The sequence below is a fragment of the Elephantulus edwardii genome, unplaced genomic scaffold (assembly GCF_000299155.1).
Source record: "Elephantulus edwardii isolate Elephantulus edwardi_28Jun2011 unplaced genomic scaffold, EleEdw1.0 scaffold00045, whole genome shotgun sequence".
NCBI lineage: Eukaryota > Metazoa > Chordata > Mammalia > Macroscelidea > Macroscelididae > Elephantulus > Elephantulus edwardii.
This window is the reverse complement of record NW_006399795.1, coordinates 13,536,829-13,563,777: the sequence shown is the minus strand read 5'-3', so window position 1 is coordinate 13,563,777 and position 26,949 is coordinate 13,536,829. Positions and strand designations below refer to the sequence as shown.

At 55.5% G+C, this 26,949-nt stretch overlaps 1 protein-coding gene across 3 annotated transcripts in view; it reads left to right on the top strand.

Annotated features, from left to right (window-relative positions):
* The window catches only part of TP73 (tumor protein p73), an 80,710-nt gene extending 54,786 nt beyond the window's left edge, over positions 1-25,924 (top strand). For 2 of the 3 annotated variants that reach the window (XM_006885808.1, XM_006885807.1), the window contains exons 3-13: positions 1,601-1,843; positions 15,888-16,074; positions 16,552-16,667; positions 19,133-19,242; positions 19,617-19,759; positions 20,102-20,190; positions 21,470-21,594; positions 22,142-22,290; positions 23,036-23,174; positions 23,716-23,809; positions 25,589-25,924. In XM_006885808.1, coding sequence (XP_006885870.1) covers positions 1,601-1,843; positions 15,888-16,074; positions 16,552-16,667; positions 19,133-19,242; positions 19,617-19,759; positions 20,102-20,190; positions 21,470-21,594; positions 22,142-22,290; positions 23,036-23,174; positions 23,716-23,809; positions 25,589-25,924 — 1,731 coding nt within the window. The remainder of the gene's footprint in view (positions 1-1,600; positions 1,844-15,887; positions 16,075-16,551; positions 16,668-19,132; positions 19,243-19,616; positions 19,760-20,101; positions 20,191-21,469; positions 21,595-22,141; positions 22,291-23,035; positions 23,175-23,715; positions 23,810-25,588) is intronic. The other variant, XM_006885809.1, reaches the window with a different exon arrangement.
* Positions 25,925-26,949: the final 1,025 nt, after the last annotated feature.

The following is a 26,949-nucleotide window of genomic DNA, read 5'->3' as shown; positions in this document are numbered from 1 at the left end:
TATCTGATATGTTATTACTGAATACTTTTTCCCAGTCAGTGGCTTCCCTTTTTACCCTACTGGAGAAGTTTTTGGATGTGCATAGGGATTTGAGTCTTAGTCTGTCTTACAGGGGGAAACCACTGTCCAGAGTTGGACAGATTGAGGTCTATGGCAGAAAAGTGACCGGAGACATGGGACCTATTAAGGCCGGGCAAGCTGCCTGCTGCTGTTCAGAGGTCTCTGTCCATGCATCAGCCAAGCCTGTGGATTGAGGTCTCACCACTGGCCGTCCCCAAGGGACTGATATCCATGCTGGACAGAAGTTGGCACCACGGACTGAGGCATCCAAGTCTCTCTGGTCTCCACCGTTGAGGGAGCTAACCCAAGTCTAATAATTTACATCCCTGGGCCTCAGTTACCTCATCTGTAATAGGGGAGATCTGTTCTCATCTTGGGCCACTCAGAGGTTGAAGGAAGGGTCATATGCAGAGAACTGGGAATGGTCTCTGACTCAAAGTTGGAGCCGTCGTGTCTACTTATTGACCATTGTTGTGTTGTGTACCATCGAGTCGGAACTGACCCATGGCTGATCCTCTGATGAGTTTTCAGAACAAGTTTATCACACGGGAGGAGACTTCCCATCCTTCTCTAGACGATCAGCTCATGGACTCAAACCACGTGGTTTCAGATTTATAGCACAGCTTCTTGCCACTAGGCCACCAGAGCTCCTATTTAAGTGTAAACTATTGACCATTAGAGGCTCCAATCTGTCAGCTGTTATGTCCCACCCTTCTAAAGACATCTCCTGCTAGAAGCCCCAGATTTGATGAAAGGAGGGTCCTCCTGGCCACTCTTCCAGGTGAGGGCTTCCTGGGATCCCAGGATGACAGTAGCCATCACTCTGATCCAACCGCAGCTTATGACCCTATAGAGGGTGACTCAGAAGACACACTTTCCATGGGTGGCTATATCTCTTGAGTTCTTGCTTTTGGGGGATCTGGGCTGTCAGGATGCTGGGGATAAATTAGCATGTAGCAGGCACTAGGGCACTGCCAGGGCTGGGAGATGAGGGGTGGGCACCTGGTGAGGCCATCAGCCCTGAAGAGGCATTTCTGAGGAAGGATTGGTAAGTCAGGCTCATCTGTTGATATGCAACTCCCCAGTTGGTCTGGGTCTGAGGTCAGCTTCGTGTCCCAGGGTCTCCTGGACATGCCCAGTGCATTGAGCACCGAATCCATGCCTGGATCCCAGAGCCTGGGATCCCCACTCTGAGCTCTGAAATGGGGGGTGACCGTGTAGCATGATCCCCAGCAGGAGGCTGGAGCTGGGGCCTCCTCCTCCAGACAGCTTCCCTCCAGGTGTGGAGAACCCTGCTTCCTCTCCTCCCTCCTCACTGGATCCCCACAAAGCACGGGGCGCTGGTGGAAAGGGGGGGCAAGGTGACTATGTCGGTGCATCCGGCACAAGTCGTGACCTGTTGGGGGGGCGCCCGAGGAAATGTTTGGGATGACTCGTGCGGGCTGGCCCTTTAAGGCTCCTGTAACCGGACACCTGGGGGGGCCTGGGGCGGCTCCCCGCTCTGACTGTTTGTTTCTCCCCTCCCTCCCCTTCCCTCCAGTCCCAGTTTAATCTGCTCAGCAGCACGATGGACCAGATGAGCAGCCGCGCGGCCCCAGCCAGCCCCTACACCCCGGAGCACGCAGCCAGCGTGCCCACCCACTCGCCCTACGCACAGCCCAGCTCCACCTTCGACACTATGTCGCCCGCACCCGTCATCCCCTCCAACACCGACTACCCTGGCCCCCACCACTTCGAGGTCACTTTCCAACAGTCAAGCACGGCCAAGTCCGCCACCTGGACGGTGAGTGCGCTGCTCCTTCCGGGGCACCTGCAGAGGGAGAGTGACGGTGGGCCAATGCTGTCCACAGGGGGAGTCTCCTCGCTCGGGCAGGGGGCGGGTCTAGGCTGACCGCGCTGGGAACACAGCTCCCTCACGTGTGGTCAGCCACCCAGCCTGCTGTTCCCACCATGGGGAATGGATGGGGCTGGCCATGAGGTCCTTGGGGCTGGGACCGTCCCCTGCCGGCCACCATCACCAAACTCTCCTCATCTTGCCTGTACTTTGGGGAGTCTTCAGTTTGAAATCCTACTCCAAGGGTCTGGGAGCCATAGAAGGCTGGCACTAGAACCCAGGAGACCACCTCCTCCAGGCAGCAAGCCTGGGTTTTGCCCCTTCCTCACTGTCACTGAGTGGGCGCTGCCGAGCACTGGCATGAAAGAGGGAACGACAGAGGAGGAACACACGCAAGTCTTCACTCCAGTGGCCCCTGGCAGGAGCCTGGCTTGTAGGTGGAGTCTTGCTGGCCAGGCCATTCCATTCCATGCGCGTGGCTCCCACTTGGGACCAGGCATTGCGCTTGACATCCTTAGGACAAAGTCCCATTCAGAGATGACTGGGTAGTAAGTCCAGCTGATAGAATTCAGAGATGCCGCTCCCCCCCACCTTCATTTTCATTACTATTGTCTTTTATTCCTGGTTATCGTTTGATCTTTGCCTTTGAGGGTGGAAAGCATCACACAGAAATGTAAAGATACGATGATATTAACAAATGACATGCAGCAGCATTGTAGGTGGTGGCTGTTCCTAACGATCTGGTGTTGTGGACTGTTTGGACCTGGAACCGACTCACAGCTGAGCCTCAGTGCCTTTTCAGAGGCAGTCAATTGCCTGAGAAGAGATTACCCATCTTTCTTGGAGCAGCTTGTAGATTCGAACTGCATGTCTTCAGGTTGGCAGCACAACTCCTTACCACTAAACTACCATAGCTCCCTTTACTAATGATGTTTAAAAAAAATTTTTTGAACTATTCTTTGTCACTCGGATAGGCTGTTAGCAGGATTGTTGCTGAGTCTAATATGACTTCGAACAACCCTGTGAACTAGCAGGTCTGCACCCTGTCCTGTCCTGTGCCACCCTCCACATCTTAACCCCCTGAACTGCCATCCCACAGGTAGCTTTTATTTACAGCCGAGGAAGCTGGAGCTTGGGCATCAGCAGGGAGAAGATAACTTGGTCAAAGTTACACAGAGTAAGTAGGGGACAGGGTAGGTGCTGTGCCTGCTGGCTGGCAAAGGAGCTGCCAGACCCCTTGGGCTGACCTCTGAGTTTGGGGACCAGAAGATGGGCAGAAAAGCAGCTCCAAGGCCCTCCTGGTTACTCTGCCCACTGATAGTGCTGTGTGATATTGCTGTGCACCTCAGCCCACTTCTCAGAGGCTCCACTGGCCAACAGGCTCCCCTGTGCCCATCCGGAGAACAGCATGATACCCATCCTTGCCCCACACAGGGCACGAACAGGTGGGAGCTGAGAGCCTAGGGTGGCCTCGGCCCTGCCTTCATCAGCATTGAGCTGGTACCCCCTACCTGCCTCAGGTTCTTTTCCTTTAAGGCCCAAGTCCCACCGGCTCCCCTTACCTTACTGGCTGGAGCTCTCCCACGCTCCTGGGTGGCTAGAGGTTGGGGTGGAGCACTAGGTAGCTGGTCCTGCTCTGCAGGTGGACAGAGCTCACTGGCCCTGCACAGCCAGGCTCTAGCCCTGAGACTGCGTCTGGGTTTGGCTCCCACTGGGGAGCTCCTTACGGTTACCTATCCACTTCTGCACTGAGACTCAGCCAGGACCTGATGGCCAGATGTGGCAGGTCCGTACCTCGCTGCCCTTGTCTGTCCAGCGTTCTTTTCCTCATACTGCTATTGGGATCAAAGGAGAACCTGCTGTGAAGTACATACCTTAAAGCTTAGCATCTTAGGCACAAAGATATACACTGTCACCAGGTGGGGGTCTTATTTCTATTCCTATTGTTACAGTAGTAGTTGAGATTGCACAGCGCTGTCTCTGGCATAGTCTGTTAGTGAGACCAGCTGTTAACCCTAAGGTTGGTGGTTCGAGCCTAACCAGTGATGTGCCGGCTCCTTTAAGAAGCTCTTGTGGCCCAGTGGGAAGAATGTGTGCTGGCAACCCACAGGCACATGGTTTGAATCTTCCAGCTGCTCTGCAAGAGAAAGATGGGCATTCTCCTGTCGTGCCCTTAACTGCCTCTGAAATCCTGCTGGCGGGTCAGCTCTGAGGTTCCAACCCAATGGCACACAGCGATAACCATGGTGATGGTAATGACGTTATGAGGAAGCCTGGTTCTCATGACTTTGGTCCGTCCCGTCCTCCCCCCCCCCCCCCCCCGGTAACTGCCTGTCACCAGAGGGTTCTTTTGGTTGCTCCATTGCCCCTGAGAAGGTTTTAGGATAGACTGTCCACTCCAGGTTTGAGACCTACCTGGGGGATCTGAGCCAGTTTAGAAAGCCCCAGGCAGCCCCTCCCTTGCACCCCTCGGGCAGGGACCCACCGCCTCTCCGGTGCACAGTCTGACTCACTTGCTCATCCTCACTAAGGGAGCCCTCCCTCTCATACTGACATCTGTCAATTGGGATCTGAGTCATCTGATTACTTCTTGGACCAGTTCCCCACAAGGAAGGCCGGCTGACAATTCATGGGGCTCGGTCACCACCTCTGATGTTTGGAGATGCCTTGAAGTCTCTTGTCAAGTTAGGAGGTGCTTGAAGGGTCTTAGAGGATCTGAGCTGAGCTGGTGCTCCCAAGGGAGGTTCCCCACTGCTGCCTCCCTGTCCAGGTGTGTAGGCATCAGGGCTGGAGCTAAGGGATTTGATCTCAGTTGCTCTGGCCCTGGGCGGCCCCATGGAGTGGTCTGCCCAGGACTGAGGCTCCCAGCCAGCAGCACTGAGGACCAGGGAAGGTATGTCACTGCCCAGGAGCTCAGGACCCAAGCCCTGACCCACCAAGCGCCACTGCCCTGCGCAGGCTCCTAGAGGAGCCGCACAGGGACAGAGGATGCTGGTGCTGAGCCCCTGCCTTGTCCCCTCCCCAGCCATGATCAGTATGAGGGTGGGGACCGGACAAACATTGATAATGAGATTTTTGGCACCTTGGCTGTCTGGGAGCAGACCCCCAGCATGCTCCTTCCCTTGCCACAGGCGGGGCCCGTGGGCAGCTGCCTCGAGTGTGGGACGGGGCGAGCAGGCTGCCTGCTCTCGGCTCTCGGGGTCCGACTGTGCGATGCTGCCCAGGCTTGTCACCAGGCTCACCGCCCAGGCCTCCACACACAGCCCCCACCACACCGGCTGGCTGGTAACTGATAGATAATGCATATTTTTCTCAAGTACAATTCCAAATTGACTGCTGCTTTCATTCCTTTTCCCTCCTGGAAAAACACCCCAACCTGCTCCCAGGGTGCCGCAGCTGTTAATGGGGTCTTTGGCCTTTGCCTAGTTGAGACCCTCAGTGGTCTCTCACCTAAGCTGGCTTCCTTTGGATGTCACATCTCATGCCCTTGTTTCTCCAACACTGAGCCTAGAGCACTCACATCACAGACATGTGCACACATATATATACTAGTCATGCATGCACAGGCATGTGTGCATATAGACCACACGCAGTGGACCACGTGCATGGGTGCAAACACCCACTCATACACTGCACACGTGCGTCCACACACCACAGGCATTCCATGTGCACACACGAAAGATACCACACACATGCATGCAACGTGAACCATACACAAGCACACATGCATGCCACAAATATGCATGCAAGCACATCTTGCCCATGCATACACATCACACCCGTGCATGCACACACCACACACATACACATTCCCATATGCACACACTACACATATGCGTGTAGCAAAGCATGTACGTACATGCACACGAGGCAGACATGCATACATTCCCACACGTGTACACTATACGCACATGTACACATCACATACATGTTTATGCGTGCACAGGCACACATGTGTGACTGAGCCTCGTGTACGTAGGCACACATACGGCACACATGTGTGTACACCACATACACAGACATACATGTGCGGGAGCACATATAAGCATGTGCACTCACTTGCACAGGCCTTTCTGATAGCATGTTAGGGCTCTGTCAAGCGCTCCCCACAGAGGGTTCAGGAAGGAGCTGGATGCAGAGCTAAATCAACAGGCAGAGAAGGGATCTGCATTCAGCCAATGAATTGTATGCCAGGTGGGCCCACGTGGTGGCTTGAGTTTTGAATGGACAGGCAGAGATTCTGCGTAGCAGGTGGGATGGAGCAGAGGTGCCTGCTGGGGTCTGAGTCCTGGGTCTGGGCAGCCCATGGCTGCTGGGTCACCTCCTCACTCTCTCAAGTCCTGTCTGGAAAGGACCACGGTGGGGTCAAGGAGCCTGGTTCTATGAATTCTGGGCAGGGATTGAACTGAGTCAGATGCATCCCACAGACACCGTGCCTGTCTGCGATCCCATCTGAGGTCTTCCCTGCCGAAGCCGTCCCGTTACACAGCTCTTCCGGATTTTGTGGGGAGATAGACAACACAAAGCCTCAGAACTTCACACAGTATCTTGGGACTCCGTGGCACCCGATGCTCCCAGGCAGATGGAGGGATGGATAGATGGACAGACAGAGCCGGGCTAAGGATGAACCAGCCTTTCATCCTTGTTTTGAACCTCTCTGGGAAGGCTGACCCTGAATCTGTGGGGACCCTCAGCAAAGCTCCCTAGGCAGCTTGAAGGACAGCGTAGAGCATGGGGAGTGTCCTCTGCTTGAAGCCAGACTGGCCTTTGGGACCCGATGACCCCTCCACACTGGGGACCAAACCCAGGCTGACAACAGAGTGGTAGGTGCTCCCCAGGTTCCCTATGGAGCAGAGAGAAGGAAGAGAGCATTTCCCTGTGCCAATCCCACACGGGCTTGGACGCCATTCAGCCCGGAGCCTTGCTCCTGAACAAGACCTGTAGGGGAAGCACCCTCTCCAGGGCTCATGGAGTTTGGAAAGACTCTGAAGTTAGGCACCGGGCTATGGTATGGTGGGGGGCCCTGGTCCCCCATGATGTCACCATCCCCCCAGGCAGGCTAAATGCTCCACTGACAGCTGCTGAGGACATTGTCCTTCCCGGGGTCGGGCGTGATGGTGAGGGGTAAGTGAGGTAACAGCCCAGCCAGCACTCAGGACCTCCAGAAATAGCTCTGACAGCCTCCAACCACTAGTGAGTCAGCGTGTGTGTAAATGTGAGAGAGAATGAGCATGAGCATGAGTGTGTACAAGTGTGTGGTGGGCAAATATGTGTGTGTGTCAGTGTGCACGTATCTGTGTGTGGAGTGAATATGTGTCTGTGTGCTGTGTGAGGGTATGAGGGCACGTGACTGTCGTGAATGAGTGTGTAGGTTTATGTGTAGGCGTGACTGAATGTATGACATTGCGTGAGTCTCTGTGCAAGAACGTGTGTAATGTGTATGCGGTTGTGTTGTGAATAGGTGTGTGTGTATGTGTAGGCGTGTATATGAATGTATAAGGTAGTGTGTCTGTGTGTGAGTCTCTGTGTATGAGTGTGTGTGTGTGTGTGTCAGTCCCTGTGTGTTCTGTGAATGACCGGGTGTGTGCAGGCAGTGTGTGAATCCGTGTGATTGCCTCTGTGTGTGTGTGTATGTGTGAGTCTCTGAGTGTGGCCCAGGAGTGGGCCATATTATGTGAGTCTCTGTGTGTGAGCAGGTTGTGAATGTGTGTGGGTGTGCAGGCATCGTGCGGGTCTGTGTGGGTCTCCGTGTGCATGCATGTGGATGAATGTATGTAAGTGTGTCTGTCTTATGTGTATGAGATGGTGACTCTCTGTGGGGCTTTGCACATGCAGGCGTGTGTGTGAGTTGTATGTAAGTGTGTGAGTCTGTGTCTTGAGTGTGAAATTGTAGGTGAGCGTGTGTCCCTGGGAGACCTCCCTCAGGAGGAGCATATGGCTGGCGGGCTGAGAAGCGAGGGATTCCTGGGTGGAATGAGGCTGAGTCTATGTTAATGGATTTGGGAGAACACTTTCCAGCCCCTCGGAGCTCTGCGAGCCAGAGAATAATAGCGGAGGTGTCCCAACACGACTGTGGTATCAATTGCGTTATCCTAAAAGTTTATGGAATGCATAAGTGGAATTAATACCTTTTACTGGCACCAAAGGCAATTATCTGTATTTAAAGCTGAGGGAAGAGTTCTAACAATGTTTATTGTGGAGATGAAACGTGGATTATTAAAGGGAAATGAGAACACTTAAGGAGAAATTGCCGCAATTGCTCCTATTTTGCCTGCTCTACAACCTGGGTACCTCGGCAGGGGCAGTGGGGGTCGATGCCCCCAGATAGTGCTGGAAATGAGGTGAAGTGGGGTCGCCTCACCTCCCTTTACCCCGGGCAGCTGTGGTCTCTGTAGACCGTGGGACCCAGCCTCTGAGCACTGAATGAGGGGCTTGGGCCCCTTGGGTCCTGGTTCCCCGCCCCAGAGAAGTTACTGACAGATCTAGTGTCTGGGGCTCAAGGTGGGGGCTTCCCAACCCTGGGAAGAGGTGACACCGCAGCTGCTGCCTCACATCGTCTGGGTACTATTGGGGGACATGTGGGAGAATCCCTTGAAGGATAAGGCCCTGCTCCATCAGTCTGAGTTTGAGGCAGAATCTCATTTCCAGGATTTGTTTCCAAGATGAAGACTTGTTTCCTTAGAGTTTTGGGGTTGCACATGTTGACAGCTGTAAGTGGTGAAAGTCTGTGAGATTCAGGTCTATCAGAGCCACCTCTGAGGAAAGGCCGGGTGATTGGCTTCCAAAAGGACATGTTGTTGTTGTTGTTGTTGTTTTTGTTGTTGTTGATTGCCTTTGGGTTGAGCACGACTCATAGCGACCCTATAAAAACAAGGCCTGAAACCCCTCTACAACTGTCGACATTTATCAAAGTGCATAGAGTTTCCGGAGGCATGTTGTTTAGGACATGGAAAGGGCGTAGCCGCTGAAAACAGCTCTGCCACATGGGGTCTCCACGAGTCAGGGTGATTAATTTAACACTGAAAGCCAGCGCTGCAGAGCCCCCGCTGTGGGCAGCTGGGCTCGGCTCCAGGACACTGGTTCGCATACATCACTCATTGTGGCTGTAGATGTGCCCCCTGCCCCTGGGGAACCTGAGTCAAGGCTTAAAGAGGCACCAGGGGTGCAGGTTAGAAGATGTGTGGACCGGCTCCCTTTATACAGCTGTGTGCATCACTGGTGGATGCCTTCCTGGGGGCTCGGTGCCCCCAGCTCTGCAGGGACCCCAGGAGCACCACGTGAACCTGTGGCAAGGAGGGGCTTGTCCCTTGAGGTTCCCCTGCCTGGCCTGTTCTGGTCTGGTGGGCAGCACCACACCCCCTTGTGGGGAGGGAGGTCCTGGTATTGGGATCACATAGGCTACTGCCCAACCATGTACTCACGGGGGCCACGAACACCCTCAACCACTCACTTTTTATCAGCAAATGAAATTCTCTCTAGAACAGATTAGAAAACTCCAGGGCTGATCGGCAGGATCCGGAGCAATCGGTCTTGGCCTTGACTTCTTCTTGGCTTTGCTTGGCCTTGACTTCTTGGCCTGCAGGTGCTGAGCTCTGTCCGACCCAATCCCCTAATTACCTCGTCTGTAAAGAAACCCAGTCCGTCAAGCTGATTCATGGAGCCCTCAAACGGGCCAGAGCAGAACTGTTCTCCTTGGCCCTGTCAATGACTAGTGTTTTTCAGAAGTAGAGTGCCAGGCCTTTCTTCTGAGGTGCCTCTGAGTGGAGTTTGTTCATCAACTCTCCAGTTGGCGGCCACATGTGCTAACCACCTGTACTACCAGGGACTCCCCGCTTCACCCATAGCTGAAGTCCTTCTCAGTTCCTGGTGGAACCGGAGCGAGGACAGGATGGGGCCAGGAATCCTGGAATACCTGGGATCCTAGCACCAACTGGGACCACTTGGAATGAGGTGCAGTCATGACAGAGCAGAGGGTTCAGGTTCTGCTTCCAAGTCAGGAGACTCCCACCACCCCTAGACCAGTGCCAGATCCCTGGGAGGCTGTGTTGGAGTTTTTCCCGAAGTTCAAGGCTGATGGGTGGGCCCTTGACTCCAAGCTTGGTTGACCCAGCACTCCTGCCTCCAGTGGAGAAAACCCTCCCCACCTTCAGGCACCCTGACCATTGTCCTCAGGATCCCAGAGGAGAGGGTGGAATGTTCCAGGTTGTCAAAACTGGAAAGAAAAGCCCACTTCCCCATTTCCTAAGTGGAGCTTGTGAGACTGAGATGGGGCCGCTGAGGCTGGAGCTTCCAAACCTGTGGAAGGTGAGGGGGGTCAGCTCATCTTGGGGCAGAAAAGTCCCTCCAGGAAAGTCACATCACCTGAGGCTCAGTGCTGTTGAAATTCATCAGTTCTCCAGGGGAGCCCCCAGTCCTACCCCATGTGCCTCAGATTAGGATTGGGACCCACAATTGGTTTCCAGTGGCTGATTTTTTGGGGAAAGTAGATCTCCAGGCTTTTCTTCTGAGGCACCTGTGGGTGGACTTGCACCTGCAACCTTGTGGTTAGCTGTCTGCACCATCCAGAGATTCCTGGGAAAACTGCCCACAGGGTACCCTCAAGCCCAGAGGTCCCAGGCCCACCTCCTCCACTGCAGCTATGAGGTCTCCACCTGCCTTGATTTCCTGAGTACAGAAGGGCCTGAGCAGCTGGCCATTGGGAGAGCTCAGCATCAGAGATCAGCCGCTGAGCCCTCCTTGGGGGAGGACAGAGCTGTTTGCAGCAGATGAATCAAATATTTAGGTACCAGCTACTTCCTAGCCTCAGGTACTTTGCTATTTGTTTACAGAGTTCCCTGAAAACTATTATTCTTATTGACCGATTCCTCAAAAGCTGAAAACTGCCTGTGCCCACGTGTTCACTAGTTGGCTGGACAGACGTGCCAGGAGTCTGCTCCTTCTGACTGGGATGCAATTTACATAGAACGGACATCCCAAAGTCACCAATGGAGCCAGAGGAGCGTCTCAGTCCCGACCCAGAGCCCTGCCTGTAGCTCTGTAGAACAAGGTCAAGATCGGAGCTTCAGGGCCCATCCTCTCAACAAGCATCTGCCCTCCAAGAGGCCATCAGGGCTTGACACCCTTCCTTCCATCTCCCCAGCTGGCAACCAAACCCATGCCAATTTCAACCCCAGGCCATCCCTGGGAAGCTGCTAGGCCCATCTAGCTCCTGGACTGATGTCATTGTCCAAAAACAGGGGACTCCTGTGGCCAGTAGGAGGCTCTGGGACTGCCCTGTAGGCAGGGGTACCTCAGGGACCCCAGCATCCTGCCTTGGTGGGAGTCACCCCTCCTGTCCTATGGCTGACATCAGGCCCTCAGCCAGTTCTGGCATCTTGTTGGAAGCAGAGTGGAGACTAGGGCAGTGGGGGGTGGGGGGAGCTTACTCCCCCAGCAGTCAAACAGCCTTCACGTGAGCAGCACCCCTGGCTAGCCTCTCTACCCGCCCTGTGCTGGGCAGTTCTCTGTGGCCTGCTGCCCACTAGTTTGCCCACTGGGTCCTCGGCCAGAGCTTCCTCTCCACGGGCCAGTGCACAGAGGCGAGGCCAGCAGGGATGCTCACGCCAGCGTTCCCAGCTGCAGACGCAGACTCTTCGTCCCTGGGGCTCCGCACCTGGCTCCCCTGCCCACGGCCTGGGTCTCACTGTGCCAGCAGCAGACGGCGGCAGAGGCTGAGGGGGGTGTGCATCAGACAGAGCCCTGGTTAGAACCTCAAAGTGAAGGAGGAGGGCTGTTACTAGTGCCAGCCTCCAGGCTCCCTGTCAGCCCAGGACTGCCCCTAGAGACCCCCAAGAATAGTCCTGCTCCCCCTTTTACCCCATAACCCCTCAGGGTCTAGAGAATGCCAGAGGGGGTGCCTGGGCCACAGACTAAAGCTGCAGTGGAGCTGTCACGTGCCCAGGTGAGTGTCCCTAGAGAAGAGGGGAGCACTGATGGGGGAGTCTGGGCTTGGATGAGAGTGGTGGCAGTGGCTGTGTGCCAGCCCCCCACGCGGGCTCTTTAGGATGATCTTCTAGGGGACCTCGCTCTTTGAGGCAGGTCTCAGGATAACACTCAGGACTTGGGGCTGGCATGCAGCATTTCTGGAAGCAGAGTGGGGACCCCTGTACTCCAGGTTTGGGACAGGTCACACTTCTTACCCACTGGGAGACCTGAGCCCCACTCGAGAGGAGAAGTAAGTGTGGCAGTGAAAGGGTGCGCAGTAAAGGACCAGAGGACCCTGAGCTGAGGAAGATAAGAGTAGCCCCAAGGATGTGTCCCTTAAAGTGTCCCCTGTCTCAGAGGGACAAAGGACCAGAGAGAGGGAAGTTTAAACTAATAGCTGGTTGGCCTGGATCCTGTGAGAGTTTTGGGGGGTCGGTATGTGAGCCCACATAATTGCACACCAAGTATTTATGGGAGCTCTGGAAACTTTGCAAGGAGAGAGGGTCTGTGATCTTAGGGAGGTCTATAAAAGGAGGTTGTGACTCAAAGCAGAAGGCTGTAGCTCTGACACATACACACACACACACACACACACACACACACACACACACACGTGTGTGCACACACACAGGGAAAGTGGATAAAAATGGACTATAAAAAAATCATTTAAAAAAAAAAAATGAAAGCCCCCACTGCAGGCCACGTCTTCCAGAATCTGTTGTAACAGATTCACCCAAGCTGGTTAACGGTATTTGCGGTTTGCAAGATGCTACTTGTCCCGGGAAATTGACAGACAAGTTATTATCACCTCTCCACTGTCCTCCTGCCCAGACCTGCCTGCGCCGGGCACCCCAGCTGCCAGGAGCGGGCAAGGAAATTAACAGCCCCCGCACCCCGGCGCACGCCCGCCTGCCGCCCTCTCGCCACCCTCCAGGCCACTGGCCACAGGGCTTCCAGCCAGGCCAGAGCCCGTCTTGGAAGGGATGGGGTGGAGAGGCTCGAGGAGGGGGACAGCGAGGGGGTCCAGAGAGAGGAGCCAGGAGCAGGGGAAGAGGATGGGCACACATCGGTGTTTGGGCAAATCATTTCCTGCAAGTACCGAGATGCACAACGCATCCTGGCGCAGACAAGTCTAGACGGTTCTGTGTCAACAGCCGAAGATAAATAAGATTTTATCAGCTCGGAATCTGTTGAAACACATCCATCTAGCGGATCGAGAGAAGGACAGGGCGGAGGGTCGGCAGGAGGAAGCAGTGTCTGCACATGACCTCTTGCACAGAATTCAAAGGGACCCAGGAGCCCCTGTCCACCCACCTTCAAGCTGATTACCCTCCTGCCTCAGGGCAGTCTGAAGGGGGGCACTGGAGGAGATGTCCTTGTCCCTAGGCTAAACTCTGGCTCTCTGGGAGGGACTCCAATCCAGGGCTCTGTCCAGGGTCAAACACCTTACCAGGGTCAAGAGCTGCCCATGCAGGTATGTGCCGTAGGTCACTTGAGCAGTTCATCTTGTGGGAATCAGGTCTGCCGGGTGTCTGGGCATCATAGTGGCCTTGCTCATAGTGCTTGGGGCTCCCATGACCTGAGGGCTGTACCTGCATAACCCTCCTCCCGCCCCACGACCATCTACATGGAAATCCTCCCTGACGAGAATCCTGGGGCTGCCCCGTGGTACCAGGGACAGCTCCAGCTGGCTGGGTAGCGTGGGTGGAGTGCTCAGCGGCTCCCCCTGGGGGTAGGCATGGGAGCTTCCATCTCCTAGGGCTTGCAGATTTCCCCTGAGTCCCTCTCAGCCAGAATGCCTCCTATGTGGAGTAGGCTTCATCTGTCTTCTCCATCCAGACTGGGGCTCCCATGTCCCCACCTGGCCTCAAGGAGCTGCTGTCAGGGAGTTTGAGACCAGCAGGGACTCCTTTATGCTTGTCTGTGAAATAGGGCAGAGCTGCTGAGATATTCCGGGACGTGGAAGTCAGGATTTCCATGTGGAAGACCCTACCTCAGGGGACAGACCAGGGCTTGGGGTGGGAAGGGTGCGGCTCTGAGGAGGAGGGCTTTGAAACCTCTCTGTATTCAGCTCCGTGGATTGCCAGGCTGCTGACTGCTCCCCTCAGCCCCCACGGTGCCGGGACCCCAGCTTCATACCTGCCAGAGCACAGCTGTGAGTGAGGCTGGCCCCTTTGTTCTTAGGGATGCGGCCCTCTCTTGAACCTCTGACCTTGGTCCGCCATGATGACCTCCTCAATCTCCCACCTCAGCCAGCAAACAGGAGAGGCAAATGAGATTCTGGAGCCCCCCGCCCACTCCAGTTGTGCTCCAGCCTCCCTGTCCCCCGCTCAGGGTAACAACCTGGGCCATTCATTCCCTTTTTACCATCTCAGGCTGCTGCCTTCAGGATAGAATAGCTGTCCTGAGCATAGCGACTGACTCTGCTGGGCGCTTTCCCATCCTAGTCCTGTTCTGGTGTTCCGGTCAATGTGATCTGAGCCTGGGACAGGCTGTCAGACCAAGCCCCAAAAACCAGCCTCTTTCTGCCGCCCCTTTTGACTGTGGCCCGATTTGGTCCCTACCCCCTCCTGAGTCAGACCTGTTACACAAGGTAGTCCATCTACTCCCCAGGGATGCAGGCAGGTCCACTTTTTGGAGTCCTCTGTCACCTTTCCCCAGGCTCACTCGTGGCTGTGCAGACAGGAATCTATACCTCGCAACAGAGCTGACCATGTGGGGTGGAGGTGGGGGCCTTTGGCTCCTCTGGGCTCCCTATCCTACTGGTCACGGCAGACCCCTGGCCTCTGCCTGGCACCTGGTATCCTGTGACCTTTAGGGTGATACCTGGTGGCACAGCCACCCGAGCCTGCTGGGGAGAAGTCTCTGATGAATCTGGCTTCTGTGTGGGTTGAGAAGCCTCCTGCCCGGAAAACTATAGGTGCTCACCAGATGCATCGGGGTGGATGGTTCCCTGAATTCTTGCTCTGTGAATTCCGTGTCACTAGCATGTTCAGGTCCTTGCAATCCAAAGAAATCCAGCATTCCTCTGGACCTCCTCCTCCAGGAAGCCTCCCTGGTTGGCCTCTAAGCATCTTCCTGCTACACTAGATACCAGGTGTCCACATAAGACAAATGACAGAACTGCCTCCGACTTGGGGATTTGTTCCAGTCCTCCCTTGCAGATGGGAATGAAGACGGCGCATTAAATCAGCGCCCAGTGTCTACTGTGACTTGAGTGGCTGCTACCGAGCATGGACAAGGCTCCCTTTGCACTCTGTGACATATAGAGTAACTGTACATTTATTGAGTACCAACTGCATGCCCCCTATTTGTTGGGTATTACTGAGAGTCTAAGGGGATAGAGTCAGCTTCCTGACCTCCAGATACTAGAATTCAAGGACATGTGTGCTATGCATTCGGGAGATACTCTATAGATGCTCATCTAGACTGCCCCAGGTGACCTCCTCTCTGTCCTATAACCCTGTGCCACCCTCCCCTTCCAAGAGAGGAATTGCCACTACTTTCTACTGGCTGCCTCCTAATTTCTGTCACCCAGAGTCCCCATGTGGGGGTCACTCTTGCTTTCTGAACTACGGGTGAGCACTGACCTCCTGTGTCCATATCATTGTTAATGTCGTCCCTTCCTCCCAAAGGTTAGGTTGGATGCTCAGCTCTGGGTGATGGAAACTATCCACACCGACCTTCTAGGATGCCAAGGGATTCGAGTTCTCACCTTGACCTCTGAGTATCCAGTATCCAGGCCCTGGTTTCCGTGGGCAAAAGCCGCCTCGAGCTTTGCCAGTTGTGAGGTCTATGCCACTTGATGGTGGTGTAGCAGGCACTGCAGCTGCTGTTATCACGGAGCCTGGACTGGGGATTGCTGGGTGCTGGAGGGGTGGGTGACTGGGGGATGGCATTAGAAGGACCCCTGGAGAGGAGGAAGAGCCTGAGGAAAGGGTTCCTGTTTGCGTGCTGGCAGCCAGGTGGTTACCCCGAGGTCAAGGGCACTGCCTAGGCACAGTCCACCAGCCTCTCCCTCCTCCCACAGTACTCCCCGCTGTTGAAGAAGCTCTACTGTCAGATTGCCAAGACGTGCCCCATCCAGATGAAGGTGTCCACGCCGCCGCCCCCTGGCACTGCCGTCCGCGCCATGCCCGTCTACAAGAAGGCAGAGCATGTGACCGAGGTTGTGAAGCGCTGCCCCAACCACGAACTGGGGAGGGACTTCAATGAAGGTGAGACCTTGGGGACCTTGGTGGACAGCACCTCAGACAGGTGCTGGAGAGCTGCAAGTGCCCCTGACTTGGCTAGTACCCTGAGGAGGGCAGGCTTTGGGCACCCTCCCAGGGCGCCTGTCCCTCTGTGTGGAATGGCAGGCTGACCACATGAGTGGCTGAAGCTTCCCACTGACACACCCTGAGGGCTGGGTTCACTGGGCCATCTCAGTGCTTGATGGTCTGCGAGGATTCTGAGCTGGGAGACTCTCTGGGAACACAACCGTGCCTGTGGCAGCCCCATCCTCCCAAAAAGGGTCTCTGGGTCATCAGGGATGTTGGGAAGCAGGACCTGAGCCCCATTTCTAGGGTTCCTGCCTGGGGAAGGGAGAGCCAAGTACAGGGCTGTGGGGACACAAGTCTGCTGCGATACACCCCAGCCAAGAGTACTAGGTCAGGTTTCTCTCTAAACAGAGTCTCCCCTGGCCTCCCCCACAGGACAGTCAGCCCCAGCCAGCCACCTCATCCGTGTGGAGGGCAACAACCTCTCCCAGTACGTGGACGACCCCGTCACTGGCAGGCAGAGCGTCATGGTGCCCTACGAACCTCCACAGGTAGGAGCTCACCACAGCTGGGCAGTATAGCATGGGGAGAGGAAAGGGCCGAGGCTGGGGTACAGCGGTGCAAAGGCCTGGAGGGTGTGATTGGGGGGGGAGCTGAAAGAGGTGGTGGGGCACAGAGAGGCCATGGGGGTCCAGCCTTTGACCCAAGGCAGCAGAAGGTCTCGGGGTTGGGGAACACCATTCTGGGACAGGGTCTAGTGTGATAGCAGGTGGGGGTTGGATAGAAGTGGAGGTTCTGAGACCCTGCAGAGGAGATGATGGAAGAGGGTGCAGAGATGGAGTGGAATCAGCCATCTCAGCAGACTTGGCTTCCCACAGACGAAGAGATGGTGAGCCCCAACTTTCCTTACTAAGTCCCCATGTCCCCTCAGCTTCCACTTCTATATTTCCAGACCTCTGTTCCCAATCCAGAGATCCAAGAGCAGCTCGCTCCCTCAATGAACCCAGAGCCTGACTCCCATGCCCTCCTGCACCCTTCCCTGTGCTGGTCAGTCTCCCAGAAAGCAGGACTCTATCGCCCTCTAGTGGCCGTCCTCTGAAAGGACAAGATGTTCACAAACCCCTGAAGGTTCTACATACCTGAACCAAGGAGATAGTGAAAACAGATCATTCAGTGGTTCCCAGACTCTCAGTAGCCAAGAGGTTTGAGTCTACATCCCAGTTCTGCCACAACCCAATCTCTCACCTTGCCAAGCCCTTCCTCCTCCTGGGAAGTGAGAAGGGGGACTATAGTAGGTTGGAAACAAGAGTGGCGTCACTTCCTAAACAACATGCCTCTGGAAACAATGAACTTTAATAAATGACCATAGTTATAGAAAGGCTTCAGGCCTTTTGTTCATAGGATCGCTATGAGTCATGCTCAACTCGACAGCAATCGACAACAACTATAGTAAGAGATTACCCCTCAAGGAGGTCTATATAGATGGGTGAGGTAGATGAATGGATGGGTAGATGGCAGATGGATGGATGGATGGATGGATGGATGGATGGATGGCAGGCGGGAAGGAAAGATGAAAGGAGGGAGGGGAAGATGGCTGATGCATGAATGGAAGGATTAGCAGATTGATTAGATGGCTCATTGGATAGATTGGTTAGATGGATGGATGAACGCATGAATGAATTGGATAGATGATTCGTTGTACGGGTGGGTGAGAGAACTGGTGGATGATGGGATGGATGCTTGGTTCCCTGGCTAGCTGAGTGAAATTGCTGGCTGGTGGTTGTTTAGATGAATGGATATATAGTTGGATGCATGATGAAGGGATCAGTAGACTGATTAGTTGGAATGTGGAGAGGCTGGTTAGATGAGGGATGGATCCATGGATGGGAGGATCAAGTGGATGGTGGGATAGATGAATGGGTAGTTGGCCAGCTTGGTGAGGAAAAAGTCTGGTTGGTAAATTTATTTACTGATGGATTGATGGATGCATAGATGGATGGATGATGCATGGATGGATCGATGGATGCGTGGACGGATGCGTGGAAGGATGGGTGGATGGATGAGTGGATGGATGGATGCATGGATGCATGGATGGATGCGTGGATGGATGCGTGGATGGTTGGATGGATGCGTGGATGGATGCGTGGATGGATGCGTAGAAGGATGGGTGGATGGATGGATGGATGCATGGATGGATGCATGGACGGATGCATGGAAGGATGGGTGGATGGATGGATGCATGGATGGATGCATGGACGGATGCATGGATGCATGGAAGGATGGATGGATGGATGGATGGATGGATGGATGCATGCATGGATGGATGCATGGAAGGATGGGTGGATGGATGCATGGATGCATGGAAGGATGGATGGATGGATGCATGCATGCATGGATGGATGCATGGAAGGATGGGTGGATGGATGGATGGATGCATGGATGCATGGAAGGATGGATGCATGGAAGGATGGATGGATGGATGGATGCCTGGATGCATGTATGGAAGGATGGGTGGATGGATGGTTGGATGGATGGATGCCTGGATGCATGCATGGATGGATGGATGGATGCATGGATGCATGGAAGGATGGGTGGATGGATGGTTGGATGGATGCATGGATGGATGCATGGACGGATGCATGGAAGGATGGATGGATGGATGGATGGATGCCTGGATGCATGGAAGGATGGATGGATGGATGGATGGATGGATGGATGGATGGATGCCTGGATGGATGCCTGGATGGATGCCTGGATGCATGTATGGAAGGAAGGATGGATGGATGCCTGGATGCATGCATGGATGCATGTATGGAAGGATGGATGGATGCATGCATGGATGCATGGAAGGATGGGTGGATGGATGGATGGATGGATGGATGGATGGACGGACGGACGGACGGATGCATGGCAGAAGGCCGCAGAGGAGAGCCTTGGGCCCTCCTCACCTCCAAGATTACTGCAGGGGCTTGTTCACCAACACTGTAGTCCTTCTCCTCTTCCTCCCTATGTGCAGGTGGGGACGGAATTCACTACCATCCTGTACAACTTCATGTGCAACAGCAGCTGTGTCGGGGGCATGAACCGGAGACCCATCCTCATCATTATCACCCTGGAAACCCGGGAGTGAGTGTGCTGGCACAAGGTGGGGGGGCTTGAACCAGTACTACCAGGGAGCTTGGCCTGGGGGCATGAAGGCTGGGCCCCAAGTCCTGAAAATTAGTTTGGAGAAGGGGTCCTGCATAGACTTTTGCTCTGTGGTCTGCAGGCCACAAAGGGATGCCTCCCACCCCAACCTGCAAAGGCTGCTTGAAGGACAGCAGGGTCTGGCATGTGGGGTGATGTCCCCGAGCACCTTTTCACCCTCTGAACATCAGTTCTTCCGGCCAGGCACTCCTGCTTCCCTCACTCAGATGCAGTGGGATCTGCTGGCGTGGGGTGGAAGTGGGGTTGAGGGAAGGGCCTGAGTGTGTATCGTTCCAACTGTGTCTGCCCCACAGTGGACAGGTGCTGGGCCGCCGGTCCTTTGAGGGCCGCATCTGTGCCTGTCCGGGCCGAGACCGCAAGGCAGATGAGGACCACTTCCGAGAGCAGCAGGCCCTGAACGAGAGCGCCGCCAAGAGCGGGGCAGCCAGCAAGCGCAGTGAGCAGGGCTGGGACTAGAGGGAGGGCGGGGCGGTGGAGTGCTCACCTGTGTGGCTTGAACCTGCATCGCTTAGTGACTGAGACTTACCCTAACAGCACCGTGCTCATCCTGGGTCTCAGTCCCTCTGAGGATGTGGCCTGTGGCTGGCCCTGGCCCAGCTCCATCCAGCGGTCTCATCAGGGATAGGTGTCCAGCATGGGCGGCCTGGGGATTTGTCCATCTTGCAATTGACCGGGGAGGGGGGAGCTCCACAAATTGTCTGCCTTTGTCCATCTCCTGCATGTGGCCTCTCTCATCTCTGATCACCCACCTTCCCTCTCCTTCTTTCCTTTCTTCCAGCATTCAAGCAGAGCCCCCCAGCTATCCCTCCTCTAGGGGCCAATGTGAAGAAGAGACGGCATGGGGACGAGGACATGTATTACATGCCGGTGAGTGTGCCCAACGCAGGTCCTGTTCCCGAGGCCACCAGGAGCAGCACTGTGCTTCTGAGAGTGGCCACAGGGCCCAGGTCAGCTCATAGTCAGGCCAGGCAGTTGGGGTGGGGTCTTAAAAGCCACACAGACCCGAGACAGGCTGCTAGATGGCGACACGAGAAGCATGCCGATCCTACCAGGGACCCACCAGGAATTGCATCATCCTTACATCTCCAGGGCCACCCACTGGCCCCACAGGTGCCACCCTCACCTGTGCACCCTCACCTGTGATTGGTATCTCCAATCACTGTTAATTACTTGAGCCCTTAAAGCAGGAACGTCTTGTTGGTTTTTTTAAAATTAATTTTAATGAAAGTTTACAGAGACAGGCTTTCCAGTCATTCATTGTTGCACTTTTCTCCTTGCCCACCCACTACCCCCTAATTCACTCTTTTCCTTGAAAAGTAAAACTCTTTCATTGTTATGCAATCCTTATCCCCAAGTCCACTCTACTATGCAGCCCTCACTCTGGACTCCTGTCATGACAATAATACCTAATCATATACCCCTTTTAAGCAGTTCTCTCCCTCATCTGTTTCAATGCAGTATACATCATTCCTCCCCTTCTTCTCTATCTTCCCTCAACCCAGATGTCAGTCCTGTTTTATAACAGTGGCCTTATGCAATATTTGTCCTTTTGTGACTGAGATATTTCACTCAGCATAATGTCCTCCAGAGTCATCCATTTTGCATAATATTTCATGAGTTCCTTGTTTTTCACTGCTGCATAGTATTTCATTGTGTGAATATACCAGAGCTTCTCTAGCCATTCGTTTGTTGATGGGCACTTGGGTTGTTTCCAGCTCTTTGCTATTGTGAGCAAAGCTGCGATAAACATGGGTGTGCATATATCTGCTTAGGGGGCGGTTATGGTTTCCTATGAGTAAATTCCCAGTAGTGGAATCGCTGGGTCAAATGGTATTAGGAACGTCTCATTTTAAAACCCTGTGCTCACAGAGCACCCAGCCTTACTACATCGTTGTGCTCAGTGTGGGAAGAGGATGATGAGGGTGCTAGACCAAAGACAGGCATTCAGCCCCAGGACAGCAGCCCTGGCCAGACCTGCTCCCTGGGAAGAAGAGAAGAACTCTGGTGCTGGGGAGTCCCATAAAGGGCACCGGCAGCTGTGTGCTGCTAGCTGGGGTCCTCCCAAGGCTGTAGCTACCTTCGCCCACAAAGGATCTCGGGTGGGTACATCCCGTGTGCACTTGGCAAAGGCTTGGCTGTCTCTCAGGTGCGGGGCCGGGAGAACTTCGAGATCCTGATGAAGATCAAGGAGGGGCTGGAGCTGACGGAGCTGGTGCCACAGCAGCTGGTGGATACGTACCGGCAGCAGCAACAGCAGCTTCTGCAGAGGCCGTGAGTGCAGCCCCGGTCAGGCCACCACAAGCAGCAGGGGCGGGAGAGGGTCCAAGCCGCAGGGAAAGCAGGGAAATGCCAGGAGCTCCAGAGATCTCTGGGACAGCAGTGTGTGCAGGGTTGGGGGCACTCAGACAGCACAGGGTCCGCTGCTCTAGGAAGCCTTCCTGGGTGTGGGTCGCTCTAGGACCTGCCATATAGCCATCAGGTTGATTCTCTCACGGGGTCCTGGAGCCCCAGGAACAACTTGAGGCAGGGGACCCTGAGACTGACACAGGTCTGAGACCAATGAGGAAGGAAGATGACACCACTCCAAGACAAAAAAGTAAACAAAGACAAAGAAACTGAGCTCCCCAGCCCCCACCTGACCCTCTTAATAGCAAGAGTGAAAGAAGGGACAGGCAAGTTGCGGGGGAGCCCCTGCCCACATCTCTGCTTGGAGCTGGGGTCTCTGTCCACAGGCCACACAGGACGATGGACATCAGGGAGAGAGCACAGAGAAGCTGCAGGTCTCCTATTTGACGTCGTGCTTGCCTTTTCCAAGCAGGAGTCACCTGCAGCCCCCAGCCTATGGGCCCATCCTGTCACCCATGGGTAAAGGACATGGTGGTGCCAGCAAGTTACCTTCCGTCAACCAGCTGGTGGGCCAGCCTCCCCCGCATAGCTCGGCTGCTGGGCCCAGTCTGGGACCTGTGGGTGAGTCCCTTTGGAGGGGTACCCAGGGTAGTGGGGGGAGGTGCTTTCTGTTAAGTTCTGACGTGACACTCGGACCCCAAGCGGTCAGCCCTCTCCTTCCTCTCACCCCCCTGCGAGGCCTACAGCTGCAGGAGCAGAGGGCGTCTTGGTAGAGGACGTAAGCGTCATGCCCTGGGAGCCCCTGGGTGGATTCTACACCTCCCTGAGCCTCGGTTTCGCCAATGGCATAATGGCAGCAAAGGGACCAGATCCCCTTCAGTCAGGAGATGAGAGGGTGGGAAGCTCCCATCAGAGCCCGTGTGCAGAGCTGGGTATGCAGGTGGGGTGTGGAGTGGGGACACCCCAAAAAGAGCCTCCTGTGGGCACAGCCATGGGCCCTGAGAAAGTGCTGGGAGGTGTCTTCTGGGTGCAGGCTGAGCTCTCCCCCATCGGACCCCACAGCAAGGAAACATCACCCTTAGGAGCCAAGTAAAGCTCTCAGTACTTCATCCCTCGTGATGGAGCAAGGTTGTGGGGTGCTCACTCACATATCTGACTGTCGGGGCGATGGAGCAGGATTGTGGGGTGCTCACTCCCATTTCTGACTGTTGGGGCAGTGCCCGGCTTCTGGAAGCTGACCCTGACTCTGGCCCCCAAGTTTTCAACTGCCCTCTGCTTCTGAAAGCCTTCCATGGTGTCAGGCATGGGTGGACCCTGCACGGGGACACACAGGCTGGTTCACACTCACTGTCCACCTCTCGTCCAGGCCCTGGGATGCTCAACAACCACAGCCACCCAATGTCGTCCAATGGTGAGATGAACAGCGGCCACAGCTCGCAGCCCATGGTCTCGGGATCCCACTGCACCCCGCCACCCCCCTACCATGCAGACCCCAGCCTCGTCAGGTAGGCAGGCTGCTGCTGGGCCCCAGCTGTCGGGCACCGTGTGCTGTTGCCATGTCCACTAACCTTGGTCTGTCTGTAGCTCCTGGTCAGCTGGCCTTCAGTGCCTTCGCCATCCCTACAGGCCCCCATCCTCTCCTGTTAAATCATTGCCACCTAGAAGCCAGAGGTCAGGGGTGACATGTGATGCGGAGGCAAGGGGAGACAGTCTCCCTGTTGTTAGGTGATGAAGTCAATTCTGACTCGCTGGGTTTGGGAGGCTGTAATCCCCCTCAGAGCCAACGGGTGGATTAGAACCATCAATCTTTTAGTTAAACAGCTGAGTGCTTCACACTGTCCCATCAGGGACCTTTATAGTTTACAGAGAATAAAAGAAAAGCAGAACCACGACCTCCTTGCGGACCATATCCTGGGCTGTGTGCACATCCAACCAGAGGCCGCAGCCCTGTCCAGCTCCTCGGACAGTGTCGTGCGTGCCAGCCGCGTGGACGAGGAGGGTGGATGTGGACGCTAACCCGCGTTTTCTCTCAAACTCTCTCTGCAGTTTCTTAACAGGCTTGGGGTGTCCCAACTGCATCGAGTATTTCACCTCGCAGGGGCTTCAGAACATTTACCACCTGCAGAACCTCACCATCGAGGTAAATGCCCGCAGCGCCCCCACCGCTGGGCAGCGGCCACCCAACCTCCACCCAAAAGGTGGCAGAGAGGGTGCTGTCCTTCCGGGCCACCTGCTCTCAATCCCTGCTCTTTGTAGCAGGAGAGGAAGCTGGGGTGTTTGAGAAGTTCTCCCCACAAGCAGAGTCCACAGCCTCGCATGTGTCCTCCTCTTTGAAGTCACTGTAGTGAGATTTAGTGCAGCTGAACGGGCAGTCGGTGGTGGTGTGGGCACACTCAGCCCCTGCGGCTGGACTGGTCCTAAACTGGCCTCCTGTACTCGGGAGTTTCCTCCTTCACCAGAATCTTTTTTCCCGGTGGCCAGTCTGTCTTTGATTTTATGGGGTTGCTGTCTCCAAGGCACGGAGACTGTAAGGGCTAAAGGGGCGCTTGGTACAGTCCAGGTCAGCACCTTTTTTTTACCTGGGGTCAGAGTGAAGCCTGGAGAGGCTGAAGCCTCTGGAACCATTGTTGTTATGGTTATTATGTGCTCTTGAGTTAGAACCGACCCACAGCTGACCCTCCAGCAGGTTTTCAGAGGCGCTTCTCACACGGGAGGAGAATGCCCATCCTTGTCCCACGGAGCTGCTGGGTTCCAGCTGTGTGTCTCTGGGTTGGCAGTGCAGCTCCTTCCCATTAAGCCTCCAGAACGGGGACATCCCCGGGCTCCGGGCTCTGTTCACATTCTGTGTTGGATCAAATAAACCAACTGTCGTCACATCGATTCTGACTTACAGCAAACTCACGTCTCAGAGCAGAGTCATGTTCCACAGCATCTTTCAGTGGCTGGATTTTCATCCAAGGAGATCCTGGATGGGCTGCAACCTCTGACCTTTTGATTAGCAGTCAAAAATATCAACCATTTGCACCATTCAGAGGCTCCTCATGAGAACACTGGCCCGTTACTCCCACTGTGGGAAGGATTTTCCTTGCTTGTCACCTTGGCTCGCCTTCAATGGTGACTTAGCATCAGCCACAGGAAGTGGCCAGAAAGAGAAACCAGGACATCAGGCTGTTAGGCTAGTGGCCCCTGGGGGTCGGGGGTGGGGTCCAGCTCAGTCTCATGGGCCCCCATGTCCCTTTCTCTCCCAGCTGAGGTCCGGTCAGAGGTTCCTCCTGCACTTTCTATCCCAGACCTCAGAGCCCAGAACTCAGAGGCGCTGGAGCCAGGCAATTGACCACTGTGTCCGCATTACTAACATCTCCGGGTGCACGGTCCCCAGTGAGCCAGGGCCAGGGCCCCACCAGCCAACCTGTGCGTGGCGTGAACCTCGTCTCTCCTCGTGTGATTTGTGTGCTTCTGGCATCTGTGTTGGGGGGCTGCGGGGGCAGGATTGAAAGGTGCTTCTGAAAGGCAGGCCAGAGTGGAAGCTTGGTTGGTGGTCTCCAGCTTGCTGTGGGTGCTCAGCTAGACCACCCACCACTTCCACTAGGCAGACCCACCCCCACACACAGCCCAGAGTGACCTCGGCTCTTACCCCTCTGCCTCTTCATCCCCAAACATGGTCACTTTTTTGCCCTGGGGCAGCTCTGCCAGGGTCCCCTAGTAAAGCGAGAACAGACTCCCAGTCCTACATTTGCCAGAATCCATCTGTCGGCCACTTCCTCCAGACCGACCCTGACACTGAATTTCAACGTTAACAGTGGATTTGGGGCCCCGGTCCCCTCCTGCTTATTATTGAAGCCCACAGCCAGCTCACAGAGGGTGTGTGGGTGGCCTGTCCCGCTCCGGGGCCCCTCTCACGGAGCCATTGCCCTTGCAGGACCTCGGGGCCCTGAAGATCCCGGACCAGTACCGGATGACCATCTGGCGGGGGCTGCAGGACCTGAAGCAGGGTCACGACTACGGCGGCGCGCAGCAGCTCCTCCGCGCCAGCAGCAACGCGGCGGCCACGCTGGCGGTGGGTGGCGCCGGGGAGCTGCAGCGGCAGCGGGTCATGGAGGCCGTGCATTTCCGCGTGCGCCACACCATCACCATCCCCGGGCGCAGCGGGCCCGCCGGCCCCGACGACTGGGCCGACTTCGGCTTCGACCTTCCGGACTGCAAGGCGCGCAGACAGGCCATCAAGGAGGAGCTCACGGAGGGCGAGATCCACTGAGGCCGCGGGTCTGCTGGTGGCGCGCAGGGCGCACAGGAGCTAGCCTCCAGCGCAGGCCCCCCAGGAACCTTGACCTTTTTCTCCGGAACGTCCTCCTGGAGGCGGGGCCTCTGGGCTGTGGCTGGGGAGTTGGTGAGGGCTGCCCTGCGGCCAGGGGCTGCCCCAGCGGTGACACTGTCAGGATCCCCAGCGATGACCTTCACGCGCCCCAGGTGACACTGTCAGGTCCCAAGATGCCTGAATCTCCTGGGATAACTTCTAAAGCTGCCCTCCAAGTGGGCTTCCAGGCTGGGCCACTTCCCCAAGGTGGGCCACCTGCCCTCAGCCTGCTTGCTGTTCACTCCCGGACCAGAGTGGCCCAGCAGGAATCTCATTCCTAGAACAGTGGCGTGGAGGGGGGACCCAGGTGGCTGGGCCAGCGCTCCACTGCTCTGCTTGTGCTCCTGAGGACAGCCACCTCCCCCGGGGGGAGACCCTTCATAATAAAAGGGTCTGCTTTGCCAACGGACTGCCAACAAGTATTTCCCGAGGTCCTTTGATTCTGGGTAGCAGTGAGGAGCAGTGTGATGGTGTCTGAGATGTGAGCTGGCTGCGAACCCACGGACAGGCCTCTGGGGAACACCCACAAATGCATGCACCCACAGCGCTGTGGTGCAGAGAAAACACTAGTTTCCAGATGAATGTCCTAAACTGTCTGTGCCTCCTGCTGGGCTGGGCACTGCCCCTGCTGGGCTGAGGGCTTGTCTGGGTCCCTCACATGTTCAACCCCTAGTTCCAACCCTCTCCTCACTGATCACTTGCTGTTCACAGCATAAATGAGCTGGAACTGGGGAGAAGATGGGGAGAAAGGGATCATGGGATACTTGGCCCAGCCAAGATGTGGGAAAGGTTCTAGCGAATCCACCACTGATCGAGGCCTATGTGAAGGCCGTTGGCCCTTGTCACCCCTCTTCAAGTGACCACCCCCCAGTGGGATAGAATTGACAGCGTTACCCTTAGACTATTGGAAATTGTCAATATTTAAT